This window comes from Lactuca saligna, chromosome 9 (genome assembly GCF_052625555.1).
Source record: "Lactuca saligna cultivar CGN05327 chromosome 9, ASM5262555v1, whole genome shotgun sequence".
Lineage (NCBI taxonomy): Eukaryota > Viridiplantae > Streptophyta > Magnoliopsida > Asterales > Asteraceae > Lactuca > Lactuca saligna.
In genome coordinates this window covers 37,439,185-37,462,736 of record NC_136425.1, presented here as the reverse complement: position 1 = coordinate 37,462,736, position 23,552 = coordinate 37,439,185, and the positions used below count along the sequence as shown (strand labels likewise).

General features: G+C 35.6%; 2 protein-coding genes across 2 annotated transcripts; both read right to left on the bottom strand.

Annotated features, from left to right (window-relative positions):
* Positions 1-17,434: 17,434 nt before the first annotated feature.
* On the bottom strand, positions 17,435-19,371 carry LOC145014637 (transcription factor MYB93-like). Its single transcript, XM_078973057.1, has 3 exons — positions 19,198-19,371; positions 18,528-18,657; positions 17,435-18,328 (listed from the first exon to the last, which is right to left on the bottom strand). Exons 1-3 carry the CDS (start codon positions 19,337-19,339, stop codon positions 17,620-17,622), a joined length of 981 nt encoding a protein of 326 aa, XP_078829183.1. The 5' UTR covers positions 19,340-19,371; the 3' UTR covers positions 17,435-17,619.
* Positions 19,372-20,845: 1,474 nt separating this feature from the next.
* On the bottom strand, positions 20,846-22,979 carry LOC145015933 (putative mitochondrial adenine nucleotide transporter BTL3). The gene is made up of 4 exons (XM_078974400.1): positions 22,214-22,979; positions 21,806-22,109; positions 21,261-21,728; positions 20,846-21,144 (listed from the first exon to the last, which is right to left on the bottom strand). The coding sequence occupies exons 1-4, from the start codon at positions 22,645-22,647 to the stop codon at positions 21,076-21,078; spliced, it is 1,275 nt and encodes a 424-aa protein (XP_078830526.1). The 5' UTR covers positions 22,648-22,979; the 3' UTR covers positions 20,846-21,075.
* Between the last annotated feature and the right edge of the window lie 573 nt (positions 22,980-23,552).

Genomic DNA, 23,552 nt, shown 5'->3' with positions numbered 1-23,552 from the left:
CAAAGTCCAAGTACCGAAGTCGAGATAGCGGAGATGATCCGAGTACCATACACTTCTGCAGTTGGCTCAATCATGTATGCGATGACTTGTACTCGCCCTGATGTGGCCTTCGCCTTGAGCATGGTCAATAGATATCAAGGGAAACCTTGCAAAGCACATTGGACCGCATTTAAGAATATTCTTAAGTACCTTCAGAGGATCAAGGAATGGTTTCTAGTCCTCTTTGGGAGTGATGACTTAAAGGTGCGACGATACAGTGATGCCAATTTTCATACTGACCGAAACAACTATCATTCTTAATTGGGTTGGGTCTTTACCCTAAATGGAGGAGCAGTAACTTGGAAAAGTTCCAAGCAGGAGACTGTAGCTGATTCAACGTGCGAATCAGATTACATTGCGACGAGTGAAGCCTCAAAGGAGGCAATATGGTTGAAGAACTTCAGTGGAGACCTTGGAGTTGTGCCATCCATAGAGGATCCTATGGAGATTTTAGGTGATAATGAAGGAGCGGTTTCCTTAACCAAGGAACCGAGAGATCAAGGCAAATCTCGACATATCGATAGGAAATATCATTTTATTCGACATCGGGTGGAAGAGGGACTCCTCGTAGTGAAGAGGGTATCGTCAGAGGATAACCTAGCAGATTGTAACGCCCGTAGATCCGGGCTAGTCAATTTAGAGACGATAAGCATCAAAAATGACTTTTTGATGGAAGATTATTTAGAAGTATTAATCTTAACCAAGTTTTAGTATATGTCACAAGGTTTCCGTGCATATAAAGAACGCCAAAATCCGAGTTATAACAAAGAAGTTATGACCTGTCGAAGTTTCGCGACAGAACCGACACGACCTAGCGTGACCCAGCGCGACGTAAATAGTGAATTTAAGGTAGATAGATATCTATCCTTAGTGATCTAAATGATAGTCGAAGATTTCTTTGATAGTAGTCCAACGATAAAAAGACAGATGAAAACAGAGTTCAGATGAAGGAGTTATGAATTTCGAACGAAGTTTTCCTGTCCCGGCCTACTATAGATAATATATAAGTAATATACTTATAATATATTAAAAATAAATTCAAAATTAGCCAATGGAGTCTAAAATAGAGTTGTAGATCATAATCTCACCTTCGCGTCGATATAATGAACGTCGAAAACGGAGTTCGTATGCGAAAGTTATGAATTTCTGAAGTTCAGGGCGCGAAACCCCAAAACTGTCAGAGACCACGACGTGGCAAGTCTCCTGAAAGCTCCGGGAGTCCCCCAGATGCAACTTGGGATGACGCATGCAGTGACGATCAAGCCCACGACGTGGAAAGGGCCAAATTTGCCCTATAAATAGATTTGAAGGGCCAGCCGACTATGGTTGCTCCATCCCATCTCTCCCACTCCCGATACACCCTCTAAGCCCTATTTTAACCCCCAGAAGCCCCGGTATCAACCCCGAGACCCGAAGCAAGTCCCAAGATCCTGAAGATCCCGAGAAGTGTGGTTTCCGAGCCGAAGCTCTGCCCGCGAGAAGTTCGATTTTTGCGGAGATCTTCCAGATCTACCGAAGAATACTACTTCTGCAAGTCGTAGTGCTGTCCGATCATCTTCTGATCAAGTGAGTGTATACTACCTTTCATAAACACGATAATAATACAAGTATGGTTTGAGCGTATTAAGTTTATTGTTTTTTATATGTGTGAGTGTGTAGTTACTTTCTTCTAACACATAAATATGACGTATTTGCTATGAGATACGTGCTATGTGTTTATATGTTATTTGTTTATTTGAGATGAGCATGGAAATTGGAGTTTTATACGGGGGTTCAATGACTTAAACTGTGTAAGTATTTATATCTACAAAATTGTTGGGTAGAACATAGGTAGATGGAATAGTTGGTGACTATGGAGTTAGCGCACGTTGAGTAAACTTTGGCGACTATGGAGTTAGCGCACGTTGAGTAAACCTTGGCGACTATGGAGTTAGCGCTTGTTAAGTGAACCTTGGTGACTATGGAGTTAGCGCCAGATAACTATGGATTTAGTACTTGATAAATAAGCTTTGGCAGCAATGGAATTCGTGCCAAATTCCTTACGAATAAATAAATTAAGGATAGTTGGTTCTTAGGGTAAAACCTTAAGAAGATAATGGGGATGGGTAATTGGGTTGATTGTTTGCTGATTACATATAATAATTATATTATTGTGGGTTGAAAACTCTATATGCTCACCAGGCTCCCAAGCCTGACCCACTCAGTTTTCTTTTCATTACAGGTAATGGCACAAGGGTAAAAGTTGGTGGACTTGACGAGAGATTTTGGATTATAGATCAGTAGTTGAATAACTATTGTAAGGTCTATTTTATATTGTTTATGCTTTTGGTGTGTATCGAACATGACATCCCAAGGTTTTATTATTTAATGAAAATACATTCTTTTCGAGAAATGTTTTGATAAATGGTTATCATATTTTATTTTGGGAACAAATTCCGTAACTCTTTTAATCAAAAGATTACTCTGATTTTATAAAACAAAGTATAAACAAATCGGTCTTTTCTGGCCGTGAAATTGGGGATGTCACATTTGGTATCAGAGCATTAGTTTAAGCGAACTAGGAATATGGATTTATTTCTAGACTTAAACTTAGAATTCTAAGCAATGATTGTGAGTTGAGTGTGTCCATTATATTTTAGGTAGTACACCTAAATTGACACAGACACTATTTTATTTTAGGAAAATTGCCTGAAATGCTATTATGTGCTAAATTGTTATATGTTTGCCATGTATGATGTTAATTGTTCGGATCTATGGTCTGTTGCCGACCGGATCTAGAAACCTTATGTGTTTAGGATTCTAAGCATGCGTCTACGATATTAGAACTAACATGTAAACGTTTCGGAGTGATAAGGATGATTTGAATATCTATCATGACTAAGGATCTAATTTCACCTTATTCAGTGTATAGATCAAAAATGATGAGAATGAGGAGTGGAGTTGGAAATGCTGATGAAAACAGGAATCAAATACCAGTAATTGAACAAATACCTGTTGTAGCAGCAGTGCCTGAAGCAATGACAATGGCCGGAGTTCAAGTGATGATCTAGGCAATGTTGAATAATCAGATGGAAGAAACCAGACATCTGATCAGGAAGAATCGCAAGAAATTGTCAATTCAACTTGAAGAGCCCGAAGTAAATGGAGGGCAGTTTGAAGGAGGAAACTACAGTGGGATCGTTGGTCAAGCCAACCCACCAATAGTTCGCCAAAACAACCAGGATAGAGGAAATGATGGACGTGGATGCAAGTACAAGGATTTCATGACATCTAAACCACCATGTCTTTCTGGGAGCCCGACACCGGTGCAAGTCATGGACTGGATCTCCAAAATGGAGACAATGTTTGAAAGTTGCGAGTGTAGCAACAAATAGAAGACCGCTCTTCCAATCCCTCTGTTAAAATTTGGAGTATTGAGCTGGTGGAAGTTACTGGCTGGTTCGATGCCCAAGGGGGAAGCTAGCAAGATGTCTTGGGAAGAATTCGTGGTGCAACTGAAATTGCAATACTGCTCTGAGCAAGATCTTCTGGAAATCAACAATGAGTTCCAGAATCTGAAGAAAGGAAAATTGAGCGTTACTAAATATGCTACGAGCTTTACGGAGAAGATGAAGCTTATTCCACACCTAATTCCAACTGAGCTTTCCAAGGTCAACAAGTTTGCCAATGGATTACCAGCGGACTTTGGTCCGATAGTCAAACAAGCAACCACTCTGAAAGCCGCCATCTGGGCAGCCAAGAATGTTGAGACCCAAATAAAAGAAAAGGGTCTGGAAAGAGCTGAAGTTGAAGAGAAAAGGAAGCGTGAAGGATCTTAAATAATCGACAAAGAAAGTAAATTCTCGAAATCTGGGGGAAGAGATGAAGCTAAGTGGTGTGAGAAGTGTAAGAAGAAACACTTCGGGAAACGTAGCGAGGAGATGACTTGCTACAAATGTGGGAAGACAGGGCACTACGCCAACAAGTGCGCACCTATCAAGAAGGTGTGCTATAGGTGTAACGAAGAAGGTCATATTTCTAAAGACTGCCCACAGAAAAACACGCCTACACAACCAAGGGCATTCAACATGTTCCTCAACGAAGCAGAAAAGGATGGGAGGATTAAAAGATGAAGACTTCACATTAATATATAAAGTCTGTATCAGGAAGCATAGCCTGTTAGAGGCATAGTATAGGGTGAACTTGAACTTTTGTGTAATAATTTCAAGATTTAATATAAACCCTGGTTTTGTTATCTAATGTGTTGAATGATTATATGATTTATGTATGGTGACTTGGTTAACTGCGAGACAATACTTGGGACGAGTATGAGTAGGTGTGAATGGTAGTAGAGATCTATACTACCGGAAGCACAGGACTCACGCTTGGATCATGTGAAGTCGCAAGGTTACCAAGAAGCTAGTAATTGATTCCATTTTATTCAAGCATGTCATTACCATTGTTTCGCTAAAGACTAGTAAGACGGTTGTTATTCCGACCCTAGTGGTCATATCAATTGAGTCCGACTACGATAAGAGGTCATCGGGACACGACCCATCGGTTTGTTACAATAGATAAATGAAAGTATTTATCTTGAGAAGAAGAAGGAGTCCACAATAAGGACTTATTTTGTAACTTGGAATTTATGATTGAAAGTACAGCATAGTACGATAAGCAGATGCAAGATTGGGCATCATTTGCGGTCAAGAAAGCCATAGAGTTAAATACTCTATCAAGGAAACATTGAAGTTACGGTTATTACCTAGGATGAAGAGATAATATGTGGAATCATTATGCAAGTCCTATTTCGTTGATGATTCCGGGACGTAATCATCCTAAGGGGGAGATAATTGTAACGCCCGTAGATCCGGGCTAGTCAATTTAGAGACGATAAGCATCAAAAATGACTTTTTGATGGAAGATTATTTAGAAGTATTAATCTTTACCAAGTTTTAGTATATGTCACAAGGTTTCCGTGCATATAAAGAACGCCAAAATCCGAGTTATAACAAAGACGTTATGACCTGTCGAAGTTTCGCGACAGAATCGACACGACCTAGCGTGACCCAGTGCGATGTAAATAGTGAATTTAAGGTAGATAGGTATCTATCCTTAGTGATCTAAATGAGAGTCGAAGATTTCTTCGATAGTAGTCCAACGATAAAAAGACAGACAAAAACAGAGTTCAGATGAAGGAGTTATGAATTTCGAACGGAGTTTTCCTGTCCCGGCCTACTATAGATAATATATAAGTAATATACTTATAATATATTAAAAATAAATTCAAAATTAGCCAATGGAGTCTAAACGAGAGTTGTAGATCATAATCTCACCTTCGCGTCGATATAAAGAACGTTGAAAACGGAGTTCGTATGCGAAAGTTATGAATTTCTGAAGTTCGGGGCGCGAAACCCCAAAACTATCAGAGACCACGACGTGGCAAGCAGTGCCACGACGTGGCAAGTCTCCTGACAGCTCCGGGAGTCCCCCAGATGCAACTTGGGATGATGCATGCAGTGACGATCAAGCCCACAACGTGGCAAGGGCCAAATTTTCCCTATAAATAAATTTGAAGGGTCAGCCGACTATGGTTGCTCCATCCCTTCTCTCCCACTCCTGGTACACCCTCTAAGCCCTATTTTAACCCCCCGAAGCCCCGGTATCAACCCCGATACCCGAAGCAAGTCCCGAGATCCCGAAGATCCCGAGAAGTGCGGTTTCCGAGCCGAAACTCTGCCCGCGAGAAGTTCGATTTTTGCGGAGATCTTCCAGATCTACCGAAGAATACTACTTCTGCAAGTCGTAGTGATGTCCGATCATCTTCTGATCAAGTGAGTGTATACTACCTTTCATAAACACGATAATAATACAAGTATGGTTTGAGCGTATTAAGTTTATTGTTGTTTATATGTGTGAGTGTGTAGTTACTTTCTTCGAACACATAAATATGACGTATTTGCTATGAGATACGTGCTATGTGTTTATATGTTATTTGTCTATTTTAGATGGGCATGGAAATTGGAGTTTTATACAGGGGTTAAATGATTTAAACTGTGTAAGTATTTATATCTACAAAATTGTTGGGTAGAACATAGGTAGATGGAATAGTTGGTGACTATGGAGTTAGCGCCTATTGTATAAACCTTGGCGACTATGGAGTTAGCGCACGTTGAGTAAACCTTGGCAACTATGGAGTTAGCGCACGTTGAGTAAACTTTGGCGACTATGGAGTTAGCGCTTGTTGAGTAAACCTTGGCGACTATGGAGTTAGCGCTTGTTAAGTGAACCTTGGTGACTATGGAGTTAGCGCCAGATAACTATGGATTTAGTACTTGATAAATAAGCTTTGGCAGCAATGGAATTCGTGCCAAATTCCTTACGAATAAATGAATGAAGGATAGTTGGTTCTTAGGGTAAAAACTTAAGAAGATAATGAGGATGGGTAATTGGGTTGATTGTTTGCTGATTACATATAATAATTATATTATTGTGGGTTGAAAACCCTATATGCTCACCAGGCTCCCAAGCCTGACCCACTTAGTTTTCTTTTCATTACAGGTAATGGCACAAGGGTAAAAGTTGGTGGACTTGACGAGAGATTTTGGATTATAGATCAGTAGTTGAATAACTATTGTAAGGTCTATTTTATATTGTTTATGCTTTTGGTCTGTATCGAACATGACATCCCAAGGTTTTATTATTTAATGAAAATACATTCTTTTCGAGAAATGTTTTGATAAATGGTTATCATATTTTATTTTGGGAACAAATTCCGTAACTCTTTTAATCAAAAGATTACTCTGATTTTATAAAACAAAGCATAAACAAATCGGTCTTTTCTGGCCGTGAAATTGGGGATGTCACACAGATCCCCTTTTGAAGGGACTGAGTAGAGTTAAGCACTTGCAGCACACTATGAGCATCGGGCTAAAGGACGATATTAGTTTAGATTAGATAGCTTTAAAACATGTAGTAGATAAATGTAATTGACATTTGATGATTAAATAAAGGAGTATTATTTATAAGTAAATTTACTATCTTATGTTGATTGTTTACCTATTGTTTCACTTTGCATGTTTTTACTTCCCTGAATAATAAAATTATTCGAACATTCCATAGTCACTCATAATTTGGGAGTACGTATGAAAGAAGATTGTCATCAATTGGTGTGTAGATTGACTAAAGTGTATTACACATATCAAAAGTTTGTTGCAACGTTCATGAATGCTTATGAATTTGATTTGAGCATTGGATTAAACCTGCGCTTGCTGGCATCACTTCATGGAATTTATCTCAAGTGATCACAAGAAAATGATGTCATATTGTCTTAAAACCTAGATATATGGTTTATTGTTTGTGAGTCGGTTATGCGTTGATAATGCATATACACATCAGTAACTTGATGTTATAAAACACATTGTTATGCAAGATTTGATGAGTGAATGATAAATGCATATAAGTCGCAGTTTATTTGTTCCTTTTATCCTAAGATGGTAAAAGTAATATATGGGCTCTTCGATGATTTGGTTTGACTAATGTGTCGGGCTCGGCCAGGACTGAATTGATGTGTTCAATTAAGTTCTATGTCAAATGAATAAGAGATCGAGAACAAACTGTTGGACAATAAGTATGACTACGTTCCATGTAACTGTCTGCACGATATCTAGAATGGAGGACTATATGATCCCTTATCTAAAGGACAGGTTACTAACAGGATTAGAGTTCGACAACATCTTTGAGAGCTACAATTGCTAACCAGATTGTACTTGGATTTATAGTTACTAGACGTATCCAAGTGGGAGACTGTTGGATTAGTGCCTAAGCTCGTAACCATATTTGGTAAGTACTTGACCCAGTTGTGCATGGTCCTTTTGGGTTGCCTTCACCAAAGCAACTCGATAGGATGATTTATGAAGAGAGGGGTTATTATGGTTTATTAATATGTTATATGAATAATATATTAAAGGAGAAATCATATAGTATAATTAATATAAGACAAGAATTAGTTAAGAATTAATTTGTGGCTAAAAGACATTAATTAAATAAAGCGGACTGGAACTGTCAATTATGTGATAGTTGAATATTGGGCTAATAATCCTTATGGATTAGGTCATGGACAAAATTAAGGATGTATTCATCTTAATTTTGGCCATAGAGGCCTTATTCCAGAAGGTTCTCAAGTTACTTAGGGCCTAAGTCATCCAATTAGGGTTTTGACTGAAACCCTAGAAGCTCAAGTATTTAAAGACCCCTAAGGCTTAGAAAATCAGCTACACTTGATTCCTTGGAACCCTAAAGCCGAGTTTTGCCTCTCATACTCTCTCCTCTTCTTCATTCTCTTTCTTGTGGTGTTTGTGAACCATTAGAGGTACTACACTTGTGGTACTTTCTTTCAAAGACAAGGATATTCAAGAAACAAGTTGTTATTACTTCATAACAACAAAAGGTATGTATTTTTCCTTTCTATGTGAATTTTGAAAAACTTATTCCGTTTGTGTTCATAAAGTTGTATGTTTAATTGTGAAAACATAGATCCGAAATTAGGGTTGCATGTACACATATGATTATTTGTATAAAAACCATCATATTGGTAGCGAAGCTTCACTCATCACGGAACAAACCATGACCAACCAGGTTCAATTACGCCTCTCAGCCACACCATTAATTTGTGGTATCCTAGGAGGTGTCAGTTGTGAAACAATTCCACATGGAACTCGATACTAAGATACTCACCACCGTTATCGGATCTGAGCATCTTAATCTTCCTGCCCAATTGATTTCTGACTTCATGTTTAAACTCTTTGAACTTTTCATAGGTTTCTGAATTATGCTTAATTAAGTAGATATATCCATATCTGCTATAATCATCGGTAAAAGTCATATAAAGTCGACTTGCATCCCTTGTGGTGGATCTAAACGGCCCACAAATATTGGTGTGTATGATATCCAAAAATCCTTCACCTCTTTCACAAGAACCAGTGAAAGGTGATTTAGTCATCTTTCCAAGCAAACAATACTTGCATGTATCATCTGAACATAGATCAAATGATTCCAACACTCCATCCTTTTGGATTTGAGCAATGCACTTCTTGTTGACATGTCCAAGATGACAATGCTAGAAGCATGATCAATATGCAACATACTATTTCCTAAATTTTCTACAACCATCACATTTTCATATACACCATCACAAGGCATTGCTTCAAAATAAAATACACCAGTTTAATAAGCATTAATAGATCCATTCTCATTATTAAAAGAATATATAAAACCTTGTACGTACAAACCATGAAAAGAAATAATATTCCTCGTCATTTCTGATGAGTAGCTACAATTGTTCAAGTCTAAACACAACCACTACTAATCATTAAAGAATAAACGCTGCTCTTGGTAACAGGTGAAGATCTCCTATTGCCCGTTATCAGGTTCATCTTCCCAAGCTCCACATTCCTACTTTCTTTTAGTCCCTACAAGTTAGAGCAAATGTGAAAACCACATCATGTATCAAGGACCCGAGAATTAGAATGCGATGAGTTTTTAGACAAAATAGTGTAAATACCTGTCGAGGTAGGCTGATCTTGCTATCCTTAATGTCCTACAGGTACTTGGGTCAGCTTCTCTTCCAATGCCCCTTATCTTGGCAGTAGAAACACATTGCTTCTTATGGATCTGAGGCATTAGGAGCAGAATTAGTTTTTCCTTTCCTTCCACTAGAATACCCTTCATGAGACTTTCCCTTCCATCTTTGCTTTGAGGGAGCTTTCCTCTTTTTCCCCTTTCCTTGTTCAATAGCCATGACTGGAGCATCAATAGTAGGAGTAGATTCAACAACTTTTCCTTTTAATCCACCTTCAGTAGTTCTCTGCAAGCCATGAAGTTTACTTAATGTGACTTCCTCTTTGCTCAAATGATAAGTCATTTTGAACTGATCATATCAAGGAGGTAAAGAGTGCAAGACTCTGTCAATAGCCAATTCTTCATCAAAGTTCACATTAAGCTTCAAGAGATGATCCACATAGCATTGCATGCGTTGCAGGTGAGTCGTGATGGTTTCTCCATCCTTTATCTTAGTGGTTATGAATGACCTGACTATCTAATACCTTTCTTGGCGTGCTCTTTGATGGTACTTCTCCATCAAGTCCTTGAACATATCATAAGGCCAATAGTCCTCACAGAATCATTGTAGTTCAAGAGTCATAGTAGCCATCATAATGCAAGACACTTTGGTAGTATCTTTGTACTGATCCTTATACTCAGCTATTTTATATGAGTAGCTTGTGATTCATCTTGTTGGGTTTTGAGCATTCTAACACTCCTATGGTGTACATGCAACCCTAAATACCTTGGATCTATGTTTTCTCTATTATACATGAAAATATGAATATTCCAAGGTATTACCCTAACTAGCATACAATATTTGATACTTGGGTAATAAAATAGATAGAATACATACCTTATTGATGTAGCTTGACTCCATGAAGCTCAAGAGTCTAGTGCCCCAAGTGTGTCACCTCAAATGGTTCACACAACATCACCAACACATGGAATAACCATGAGAAGAAGATATGAGTCTTGGAAATTTGCTTGCCCTCCATATTATGCACTAGTGCCAATTTCTCCAACCAATAGGGTCCTTATATAGTGTGCATATTAGGGTTACACCATGTAACCCATGACTTTACCCATTCCTTATGCTCCACATGGGTTAAACCCAACATAAGAAATCATGGATCGCCACATGGGTTAAACCCAACATAAGAAATCATGGATCATAAGCCCACATATATAAGAATGAATGATTTACACAATCAATCCCCATATATTTAATTAGTCTCTTTTGATCACTAAACTAAGTCCAAATTAATTCTTGATCAATACTAATTAAATAACATGATTTCATATTAATATATTAGAACTAATAATATTTTAATATGTCACAAATATCTTCTTCTCATAAAAGGTTTATCCAAATGTTCCGATGCCATGCAACCCAAATGGACCATGCCGGGTCGGGTCAAGTCTTACCAATTATAGTTATGGACTTGGACATTAATCCAAAACATCTATCTCATTCAGCTCTTTGTCGAGGACGTATTCCTTGTCGTTAATCGCAAGGCCATTCTGATGTTACAGATCCGATCATTTAAATTGGAACCATTGAATGTCACCTTGGCACAAATGCTCAAGAGTGAGAAAGTGTTCGAGGAGTTGTTGTTCAAGGAACCTGAAACGTTGTTGGAAGTTGAGATCTACAAAAGAAGAAGGACAAGTTGTGATTAGATAAGGAATCCTTCATATAACACCCAAATGAAATATTAAGGCTAGGACCCAACACAATAATTCACAATTCAGAAGAGGGATTCCCTAATCCAATTGTAGTTATTTGACGGTAGGTAAATGACGATTTACCAATTCCACCATGAAAACAAAATTTGAAATGAATTAGGGTTTAAATGAAATTCCTAGATCTTTTTAGATTCATTGAACTATTCAATGGCATGTTTAATCTCGATTATGGCGTTTCCATTTGTTACTAGGATACTGAGGATCACAAACAAGGTGTGAATAACCAGGCAAATTAGCTTGGTTCTCTCATTGTCATTTACCACCCAATCAATGTGTCGGTTAACCACACACACTCCATTGATTAATGATAATTTATGAGCTACCTATTGACACCCTTTATTACTCCATATTAGTGTGTCGGTTAACTATACACACTCCACTAATGACTTTTATAAAGTGCAATGTGCAATATCATGGATTAGCATCAAATTCAAATTTTCCTAAAGTAACTTAGATTGGGAATTTTTAAAAAAAACATTTAGTTACTTTAGTATTTTCACTATAGATCGGCTTCGTGAATGAGGATATGCATTTACCTTTTTAGATAATTCAATTTTAAGCAGTAAAAACGAATTAAGGTAATTATCCTAATCAAATCAAGATATTAAAATTGAAAAATCAGGCATCTGACGAGTTAATGAGTCGAGTCAGGCAATGAACTCGTCGAGTTGAGCCAACTGGTCGAGTTCCAGTATAAACTCGTCGAGTCTAATGAACAGAATGAGGATTCTATACCATTCTCCTTTGGAAAATTCACTATTACATCAAATTCAATTGAAAAACATCCTAGGCTCTAATATCACCGATGGGTTTTGAGCATAAGTACAACCTATGTGATCATGCAACCCTAATTGCTTTGGATCTAAGTTTTTCACTAGTTGAACATCAAAATTGAATACCATAGAAAAACCCTAAGATCTAGTATACAAATCAAAATGCATAGGGTTTAAGTTTTCCTTACTTATTATGTAGCAATTACAAGAACACCTTGTAGATCTTGATTCTTGAAAACTCAGTCCCTGAAATGTGACACCTCTAATGGCTTACAAATACCTTTGTGAGAGAATCAGAGGAGAGAGGATGGAATAGCACTTAGAAATTCGGATAGGGTTCACAAATACAAGCATTGGCCAAAAATACTAAGAGGTGGGGACCTTATATAGCTGAGGCTGCTCGGGTTTGCTGGAGGAAACCCTAATTTCCTACTTAAGGCTTAAGCAGCCCATGGACTCCCCATCAAGAGCCATTAGACGAAAACTTATAAGGCCTCCCTATAATTTTCATCCACTCATATATAAGGAGTCTAGTAGCCCAGTTTCACATATCAGTCATCTGCAAAACAACCCATGTTCCTTTAATTAGTTCATTTAATCCCAAAATTAACTCCAAATAAATTTTTGATTAAATACTAATTAAATAACATGATTTATAATTAATATATTATTCTCATGATACATTAATAAATCATTTATCAATCCCTCTCTCCAAAAGTCATCTTGTCAAGTTGCAAGAGTAAAGGCAATCCAAAAGGATCATGCAACTATCAAATCAAGTACACAACAATTATAAGTATGGGCTTAGACACCTAATCCAACAATCATAATCAACACCACTACACATCTTGTAACGCCTCATTTCTGGTATGTAATTTAAATAAATTATTTTCATTTCTTAAGGGGGGGGGGGGTACTCGACGATTTTGTAGCCCAACTCGTCGAGTAGAGACGGGATGATCATGCAAATTAAGTTGGCTACTCGACGAGTCCATACATTAGGACTCAGCGAGTCCGTCTGTCTGGATGAAGCCCTAATTTTAAGGGTTTGCACCATATTTAAACGCATTAATGTGCCCCAATCTTGCCTCCATCACCTTCAGAGCATCCTTTACCAAACCCTAGCCCCTTAAAAAGTGTGTGAGTGATGGTTACTTTGTGAAGGAACTTTTGGAGCAAGTAGAAGAAGGAGAAGGTTGAAGAGTTCAAGGAAGAGGAAGTAGATCCAGAACACACTCACTTATGGACATCTTTTCTGGTAATAAAGTCTCCACCTTGCTTATTGATCTAGTAGATCTTGTTTGTCCCCAAATTGTTGCTTTTAAGCCCAAAAACCTCAAATCCTTTGTGATAGAGCCTTATGATTGGGTTATACTTCAGATCTGGACCCTCATTTCATTCTAGAAGTGTAAAGTTTCAGTTGTGGTCGTGATTGAGGTCCCTCTTAAGCTTGGAACCCCTTTAAGAGCCTAGATTTGGCATTTGAAGACTTTAAAGCTAGTCATGCACGTAAAGTTTGCAACTTTACGTGATAAGAATGCCCTAGAAGCTTGGATCTGTGATTTGGAGCCGTTGCATGGCTCAAAGCAAGTCTGTATGGAAAAAGGACTAAATGGACTCAGCGAGTTGCAAGGTTGACTCGGCGAGTCATATGAAGATAGCCGTGGACTCGACGAGTTGGATGAGCAACTCGACGAGTCCGATGAAGATTGCGTTTAACTCGACGATTTGTTCACACAACTCGACGATTCAGATGGGTTTTCCTGATTAAAGTAGAGTTTGAGTGAAATAGCCTCATTCTTTCTTAGTTACACATAACGTTAGCAATTTTACATGTTCAGATGGTCTCAGGAGCTTAGATCTACGAGTTAGATGCTCTGGAATGGATTAGAATCGATTATATGAAATCTACACATTAGGACTTGGTGAGTTGTTCTTTTGACTCGACGAGTCGAGTCACGAGTCCTCCGTCTTTATTTGAGTTGTGAGTTCAAGGTGAATCAGTAAGTAGGGATGGGACTCAGTGAGTTAAATTCAGGGTTAGTAATGGAGGGACTTGGCGATTCAGTGCCCTGACTCGGCGAGTCTGGTGAACTGGAAGTTGACTTTAACCAGGGGTAAAACAGTCATTTTACCCTGAGGGCATTTATAAGTACCTGATCTAGTGTTTTTGGGATTTGTAGCCGGACAGTTCCAGAGCAGCAGTCAGCCACTTTTAGAGTTAGCATCTCGGCATCCAGCATTACGAGGTGAGTTTTCCTTCTAGTAGGAACGGGTCTACGGCCACAATGTCGGCCCGTTTGGTTAGCAATAGTTCCGGATCTTGGTCTGACGCAGTAGTTAGATTGCTTGATGTCTTTGTGATTCAAGCATGTTTTTTGTTATGTGTTCCGGACCCTGTTCCGATGTAGTATGCAGTATATGTGTTCATGCTAGTTGATATGTTTATGCTATGTTCTGATTTAGTCAGTTCTGGACTTCGATCCGATGCAGTCAGTTCCGGACTTCGGTCTGATGCAGTTAGTTCCTGAATTCGGTCCGATGCAGGAGATACGGTCCCAATTAGTTCTGGACTTCGATCCGATGAAGTTTCTGGACTTCGGTCCGATGCAGAGGGAAAGTCCCTGGTTAGTTCCGGACTTCGGTCCGATGCAGTTTCTGGACTCCGGTCTGATGCAGTGGGCTAGGCCCAATAGTTATTTGTGTGTTATTGTATGGTATGTGGTAGTTTGGAGGAGCTCACTAAGCTTCGTGCTTACAGTTTCATTTTTGCTTTCAGGTACTTCCGCAAGCAAAGGGAAGAGCTCGGGTTGATGGCATCGCACACACCACAGCTTCAGTTTTTTTTTATTTATTATTTTTTTTTTATCCTGGGAGTTTGTTTCAGATACTATGATATGTTGATACAGTTCTCTTGTCATGACACGTCTCTTATAACTTTTTGGGATTTGTGACGTACGGTTTCATTATATATTATGGATGATTGTTAGCTTTTAGTACTATTTAAACAAAAAACTTTGTGTCGTATTTTGGGTCGTTACACATCTGTAGGTTTTAAAAGATCAAGTATTTTCGAAGTGCTTCGTAAATCATAAAGTAAGAGGATCGTTCATGATGGGTTTGAAGTTGTAATGTGGAAAAGCTTCTGACATCTCCATCTAAGGTTTAGGATTTTCTTGCGATTGCTAGTTATTAATCAAAACTATCACATGCCGTTTTTCATATCAAGAGTTGTGTTTAGAAAGTGACTGGATGAACCGGGTTTAGGACTTCGATGTGGAAAACATCGACCAACGACGGAACAAGCCTTAAGCAGAGGAAGACCAACAACCAGTTTGATTTGGGTGGTTTTGACAAGGAATCCTAGAAACCTGTAAAGTAAGCATGCCAGATTTGAATGTCGGACTCATAGGAATTTTTCGTGCTCACGAATGCATGATCGTGCACATCATTCAGTTGGATTTTGATTGAAACAATGATTTTCCTTTATTTAAAAAATAAAAATCTTATTTTAATTTCTTGGTTGTTATAATATATATATATATATATATATATATATATATATATATATATATATATATATATATATATATATATAAGTTAATGTGAGACCATCATATTTTTTCGACATGGAGACGCAATTCTAACAATTCATTTTGAATATTAAAAATATATACATTTTTTAAAATGCAGACTAAATGAAAATTTTCAAAAAAAGAATTAATATTATTTTCGTCATTTTCTTTATACAAAAAAATAAAAATATATAATAAATAAATAAATAAAATTACCGTTTTTTTTTTCAAAAAATACATGAAATATTATAGTAGAATATTATATTGCAAATATTCAAATTAAAATTTTAGAATGTTAGAATATTCTACTAGAATATTAAACTATAAATATTCAAAAAACTCTAATAGAATATTAGAATATTCTAACAAATCTAAAAATTCAAGTACAATATTAGAATATTTTAACATATCTATCAATTTTAGCTGAATATTAAAATATTCTAAAATTCTAAAAATTCGATTTGATTATTTATAGTGTAATATTCTAATAGAATATTTCACTCATTTTTGTAAAAAAAAAAAAAAAAGTGATTTTGTTTTTTTTTTAATTTTATGATTATTATTATTATTTTGGATAAATTAAATAACGAAAATAATATTTAAGAAAAGAATATTTGGATTTTTCATATATATATATATATATATATATATATATATATATATATATATATATATATATATATATATATATATATATATATATATATATATATATATATATATATATATATATATATATATATATATATATATATATATATAGAGAGAGAGAGAACTAATAAAAATTCATTAAACCATAAAACTAATTGTTTATTAAACATTCAATGCTTAGATAACTAATATGCACAATAAAAATATGTACGTTAATGCATCAATCAATCTAAGACCATTTCAAATATATCCTTATTTTTTTCTTTATTTTTAAAGTGAAAAATAAGATAAATAATGTTAAGATAAATAATGTTTCCTTTCCAATTATATTTTATTCTTAACCTAGTTTTTATTCTAAAACCTATATTCTTAGTATATTATCTTTTTGTAACTTACATATATTTTCAAACATACCCTTCTATCAATTAGATTTTAAAAATTATATATTCTCTCTTTTTTATAACAAAATAGAATGTTCGTATATAATGAATTTAAATTAATTATTAGTTATTAACAATATAACTATTAAATAAATAAAATTATATTTATAATACACTTGTAAATAAATATTATACATATAGATTTTTTTGGAAATATTACACATAAATTTAAAAAAAAGTACTACATGTGTTTGAATTAGAAATAAATTTCTTATAAATTCATGATCAGGTAAAACATTTCATAAAAGGACAAGAAAAACCCGAAACCGGTCTTGCACTCAACCGAAAGTACCAATAATCAATCCTATTCTCTGTTTCAATGTTTTTCAATTTTTAGTTTTCGGGTAAGAACCGGACCAGACCCGAAAAACGTTTGTAAAACCGGATTCGGACCGGTATATATGAAAATGACTTTCTTTTTTATCAACATGAACTATATATCAAAAGGCCGTATATTTGAAAAGTTGTTATTGAGTTATAAGTTTTTATAAAATACTTTACCGTATTTCAAAATTTTAATATATATTTAATTTTTTTATATAAATTATATTAAATTTTATATTTATGATTAATTAATATAATTTAATATATAACAATATATTACAAATATAAAATATCACAATCAGTGGAGGTGAGCTGATGTATGTAGTTTCATACACCATCTATCAAAAACTAGTTAGTATATACTCTATACATATAATTCATAACTGTACATATATCAATCCATGCAACGTAAAGTTGTACCATACATAATTACATTCTCCAATTCACTCCAAGGAAAAAAAAGCTTCCATAAACGTATGCACTCCATGATCATCAACTCATTTCTAGTAAAGCCTGATCCAATTTGAAAGAGTCTTCAAACAGAAACTCTGGCCAGTTATATGAAGAAGCTCCTCCATCTCCGCCACTGTAGCTAATGGTGCTGCCGCTCTCATGCGAACCACTATTGTTGGTGGTGGTGGTGGTTGTGTTGTCTATCAATGGCGGAATAGGATTCCACGTGACTGCTGATATTGATGGCGAAGAATTGACGTCACTCGTAAATGCTGATTGGCCTTGACAATGACCCACATGTTTAAAATCATTACTTGTTTCTAAATTCATGATCGAGACTTCTTGATGGAGTGGTTGGGTAACATTAGAAGTTCCCACAGGAAATTGTCTGATTTCTTCACTCTCTTGATCATCTTCCAGTACTGGAAATTCACTCAGAAAATTAAGGTTTTCTTCTTGAAATAGAGGGATTGAACTCGTTCGGTTTACTAAGGTTGATAACCCTGTGTTGGGTTGAAGAAAATGGTTGAAGTATTGAAGGTTTTGAGCTAATTGATTATGTTCAAGTAACTCTTTGATGTTAGCAAGGACAAGTAGTTGAGGTATGCAAGAAAACAAGTCTGTTCTTGGCTGATGGGTCTTCGGGTCAATACCACTTTGGAGTAGTTTCTTTTTCATGTGGGTGTTCCAGTAATTTTTTATTTCGTTATCTGTACGCCCTGGTAAACGTGTTGCAATCGTTGACCATCTTCAAGTATCAACCAAAAAAAAAAAAAGCTTCATTAATTCAAGAATTGTCGAGAAATCTATTTAAGATCTTTCATTCACTGATTGACATCATAAAACCTTTAACATCCATGCAATACAACCGTCAATGGTTTTATTACATTAATGCATAGTAGGTTTTCTTTCTACTATTAGAAATAAATACGGTTTATATGAATTACTTGTTTCCGAGAATGGAATGAAGGTGAAGAATCATGTTCTCTTCTTCTTGGGAGAATTTTCCTCTCTTTATATCGGGTCGAAGATAATTCGTCCATCTTAATCTGCAACTCTTTCCACATCTATTAAGACCTACAAAACAGTCCACTTTTAAGTTTTAATAATATATCAAATATATATCAAGCATACACGTATTCAAAAAAATATATTACAAAAGTGCATTAAAAGATACACCAATAGATTCAGTATCTTCAAAATTCACAATCAGTTAAACAACCACTATAGTTTTTACTTTTACACATACTTTATAGGACACGTAATTTTAGTTATACCCTAAAAAAATGCCTTTCACACCACCCGTCTCATCAAAAAACACATTTAACCTATAACTAAACACATTTATCAAATATCCAACAAATTAATCAAATTTTATTAATAAAAAAGTTCTAAAATTGATCAATTGTAATAGAAGAAATTAATTAGATTGATATCTTATTCTACTTGTAAATATTTACATGAAAAATCAAAAACCTTACTATATGTCTAAGTATAATATATTTTGTGTGTGTGTGTGTGTGTATATATATATATATATATATATATATATATATATATATATATATATATATATATATAGAGAGAGAGAGAGAGAGAGAGAGAGAGATGAATGACCAGCGAGTTTAGGAAGGGATCTCCAGCTTCCATGGCCATGATTTTGGATGTAGTTGATAAGCTGTTGATCTTCTTCAGTGGTCCATGCACCTTTCTTGAGGTTACTTTCATTGGAACTTGGAGGAACAGGAGACCTTCCCATTTTCTTAATTTGGACTTTGCTTAATTTTCTTTTTTTTCTTGTGTTTGAAACTAATCAATGCTTGGGTATATATGCACACAATATCCACCTTTGCTTCTAGATTTCTTCATCCTCACTATTAGTAAATAACAATTTCCTATTTAATTATTATAAAATGGTAACCGTCGCTTTCATCGTATAAAATTTTATATGATAAATATCTAAGATATATGTAATATTTAAAAATAGTGTGTACGGACAATATATAGAGATCTGTCTTGACACTTGTTCAAGTAGAAAAATGAATTTTCAAAAATATTATTTGTTAATGACTGACGTTATTACAGACGTCATTGATAGATTTAAATGTTAAAACCAGAGTAAATTACACTAATTGTCTCTGGTTTGGTTTGGGGTAGTTTATATTTGATTTTTTTTTTTTTTTTTTTTTTTATGACTTTGTATTTGCCATGTGCGTCTTATCCAGACCCAAAATGACTTTATTACCCTGGACATATAATAAATGACTTTATTTATTTATTCTCTATTTTATGAAATTTAAAAAAAAAAATCAACATAAAATTTATTTAAGGTCGTACAAGCATCCCACCCCATGCCCTCCACCTACCAAACCAAAATCAATATTTGATGAAACTAAAATCTCATAACCAAAAAATCAGATTAAATAGAAATCACAAACACACAAAATCTGGTCTTAAATAATCACAACCCCATTAATGGATTCAATGTTCCAAATTTGAAAGCTTATGCCATCAAATCCACAAAATCCCATAAAAACCATTTTTTATATTTGGTTTTGTTGATAGATGAGAGGATAGAAGCTTGGTGAATCAGATCACAATGAGACTATAGATTTTGGTTTCAAATCTCACTCTATATATTATGATAGATAGAGAGGAGAGAGGAACCAGATGACAGGAAGGTTCTATAGATTTTGGTTTCCTTCAATCTTAATCTTGTCTTGGAAATGAAGTTTAAAATGTACAATTTTTTAGAAGAAACTTCAAACACCTATCAAATTCTAAGAAATATATTTAATCAACAAAATAATCACATTACCAAAATACCACGAAATATTCACGGAGGACAATAATATTTTCAAATGACCGATTTTCTAAAAAAGGACAAACGGTAAAAATAAATAGATAAAATAATCTTAAAATCACAAAGCAACAATTGTCAATGTTACAAAAGAAAATATTTCAAAAAATCATTTATGAATTTATAAAAAAGATGTGTAAGAGATTGCGAATTTTTCCAAGACCTCATTTCCCTCTCGAGAACAGAGTTGAAATGGGGGAAATGGCGACAGCATACATGCCTACTAAGCTAACTCGGATCTATGAGAAGAAATTTGATTTTTGTCCCTTTAAATTAATAATAATTGATTCACTAGAACACGAAAGTATATTGAAAGTAACCCATAGGACACAACAATTTTTTGCTTAACTTGTGATATCAAAAAGAAGTTAATGCTAACAAAATTATAAAACTTAAAAATCAATATCAACGTAACTAATCTCTTGTATAATAAATAAACGTACTGTTACATATGAGTTCATCAAACATCAATGGAACAACCAACTACTCCCCTCTTAAATTGAAGCACAAAATCATCAAAAAAACAAACCGATTTCAATTCTGATTTCATCACCAACATGTTCTCCAATCAATAATCATCTTAAAGCAATCAACAATTTTCTTTATGTAAGAATTACAATCAAGAACATGGTAACTTACTCCACCTTCAACACAAGCTTCATGAACTCATAAACAAAGTAGCTTATTGCAGCCGAAGGTAATACCTGGTAATTTAGGGTCAAAATTTGAGAGATATTCGCACAAATTTGGTCAAATTGTTGACCTTAATCAAGCAATACATAATCAAGATCATAGAGAGTATGTTTTCATGTGAACATACCTGAAGTAAACTAGGAATAAGTCCTGCATAAAGAGCTGAAACACCTCCATTTTCAACAATCTTTACACATGTTGCTAATGCACTCATTTTATTTGCTCTAACTTGCAACTGTAACTGCCTTCTCACAACTTCAAAAGGGTAAGTTGCCACCTCAGCACAAGCACCAGAAATGGCACCATGTAATAAAGTTCTCATTGGGCCTAATTCTAACTGTTCCAAAATGTTCAATTCATCTCCTTGCTGCTTCATATACTTGATTCTTTGCTTTCCTTCAGGGGAATTCAGATACGCTGATTTCAATATGTCATAAACTCCATAAAACACAGCGCTTGAAGGCGCCATGCTTAAGATTGAAGGAACCAATCCTTTATAAAGAGAAAAGAATCCTTCTGTTTGAATGATGTGGCGAAAAGCTCCGATCACACCTCCCAATGATTCGCCTCCAGGCGCCACTAACTTTGTTCGTATCTGTTAGATCCCACGATGACTTGAATTATATGAAAAAAAAAATTAATAAATGGGGAGAAAGAAATGATCGAATTTACAGTGTCGAGTGGTAAGCAAAGAATGCTAGCAGTCATGCCGGCGCCGGCGCCGGCAAAGAGTCTTTCGAAATTTGTTGTTTCTTGATTTCCGGTTAACCGGAGAAGTTGCTTTCTATAGGAATCGTAAGCACAAAAATTCAGGGCTTTAAATGGAGCTGTGCGAAGAATGTTAACGAAGTTTCCCTTCCAAAATCCTTTTAAGCCTTGAGAAGAAGCGATTGATTTAATTAGCTCGAAAAGATTCTTCTGTTCACCACGAAGCATGTATTCCAGCTTTAGTCTTTCAAGTGGCGCAACAAATGTTCTGTTAAAAACGTTAAAATTTTCAAGATTGATTAAAAATTTCACTTCTTTTTGGCCATAAATTCAACTGAAAATTCAAAGATGTGAATAAGAAGAAACGAAAACCTTGAAACCATGGCAGCAACGGCCCCAGCCCACAAATGCTTTGTAGTGTTCATAGCAGCAGGTTTTCCCCTTAATCTTATAATAACCTTCTTCTTACTCTCCTCCTCCACCACACCATCGCCGGCGCCCACCGCCGTTGCCATTAACTGGGTGGTGGAATTTCTATCAATCTCATCGCTACCTCCCTTAACTGATAAACTAACTGACAAGAACCCACCTCTGGAAATCCAATTTTTTTGCCGGAAAACACCAATATCATGTCTACGGCGAGTCGAGGAGTGATGGGTATTGATTAGATAATGAGGAAGAGTATTGTTATCAAGAAATAATCCACCGCCTTCTGAATTCCTATTAGGAATTGAATATCCAGAGGTCGATGTAGGGGCTTCAAGTGGGATTGCGTCTGTGAAACAGCCACTCAATCTTGTTGACATATCGTTGTTTAAAGAAAGAGATTGAATATCAAACTTTTATTTTGGGAATTAGGGTTTTCGATTTCAAATTAACATAAATAATGCGGATAAATGAATGTAGTCATGGGCGATAAACATAGAAGAAGTTGATGGCGACACTGACTTGAAGAAAATGGTGGAAATCACTGTTTTGCGCTCGTCGCTGCAACTGCTTGATTTTGGTAGCACATCTTCAACAAAGACTTTCAGCCACAAGCTCTCATCGTTCGGTTCGTTTGTTTAATTAATTTAGCGGATACTTCAGTTCGGTATTTGCGAGGATAATTAGGAGAGAGAAAACTTGTGCTCTATCCGGCATGGAGAATTTTAAATTTGTATATTTATAAAATAATATTGGTTTATGTTTTATATATTAATAATTAATTAATTAATATACGTATTAATTTGAGTCTTGGCTTATGAAGTGGCCAGTACTGATTCGACTCCAATACCGCTGTCTTTGAGTGGTTCCCCTTGGTGATTATAGATCAATGAGTTTGATCAGGTGCATGTATAAAATATTGTCGAAAACTCTTGCTTCAAGCCTTAAAATGGTGGTTGGATCGGTGGTGGTCGAGGTCCAATCTGCTTACATTGAAGGCATATATATTCTCCATGGACCATTATCAAAAAAGAAGTTTGTACGTGGGTAAAAAAGTGCAAAAGAGAACATTTTTTACTCAAAGTTGATTTCGAGAAAATGTTTAATTCAATTAATTGGGGTATCTTGATTCGGAGATGGAATAGATGGGTTCCATTGGTAAGTGGGGGAAATGGGTTTAGAGGTGCCTAATGTGACAACCCGATATTTCAACTCTTTGTAGTGATCTAAAAAGTCAAGTATTGTAACCACTTTGGAGTTAATAAAATTAACTTCGATATTAAAA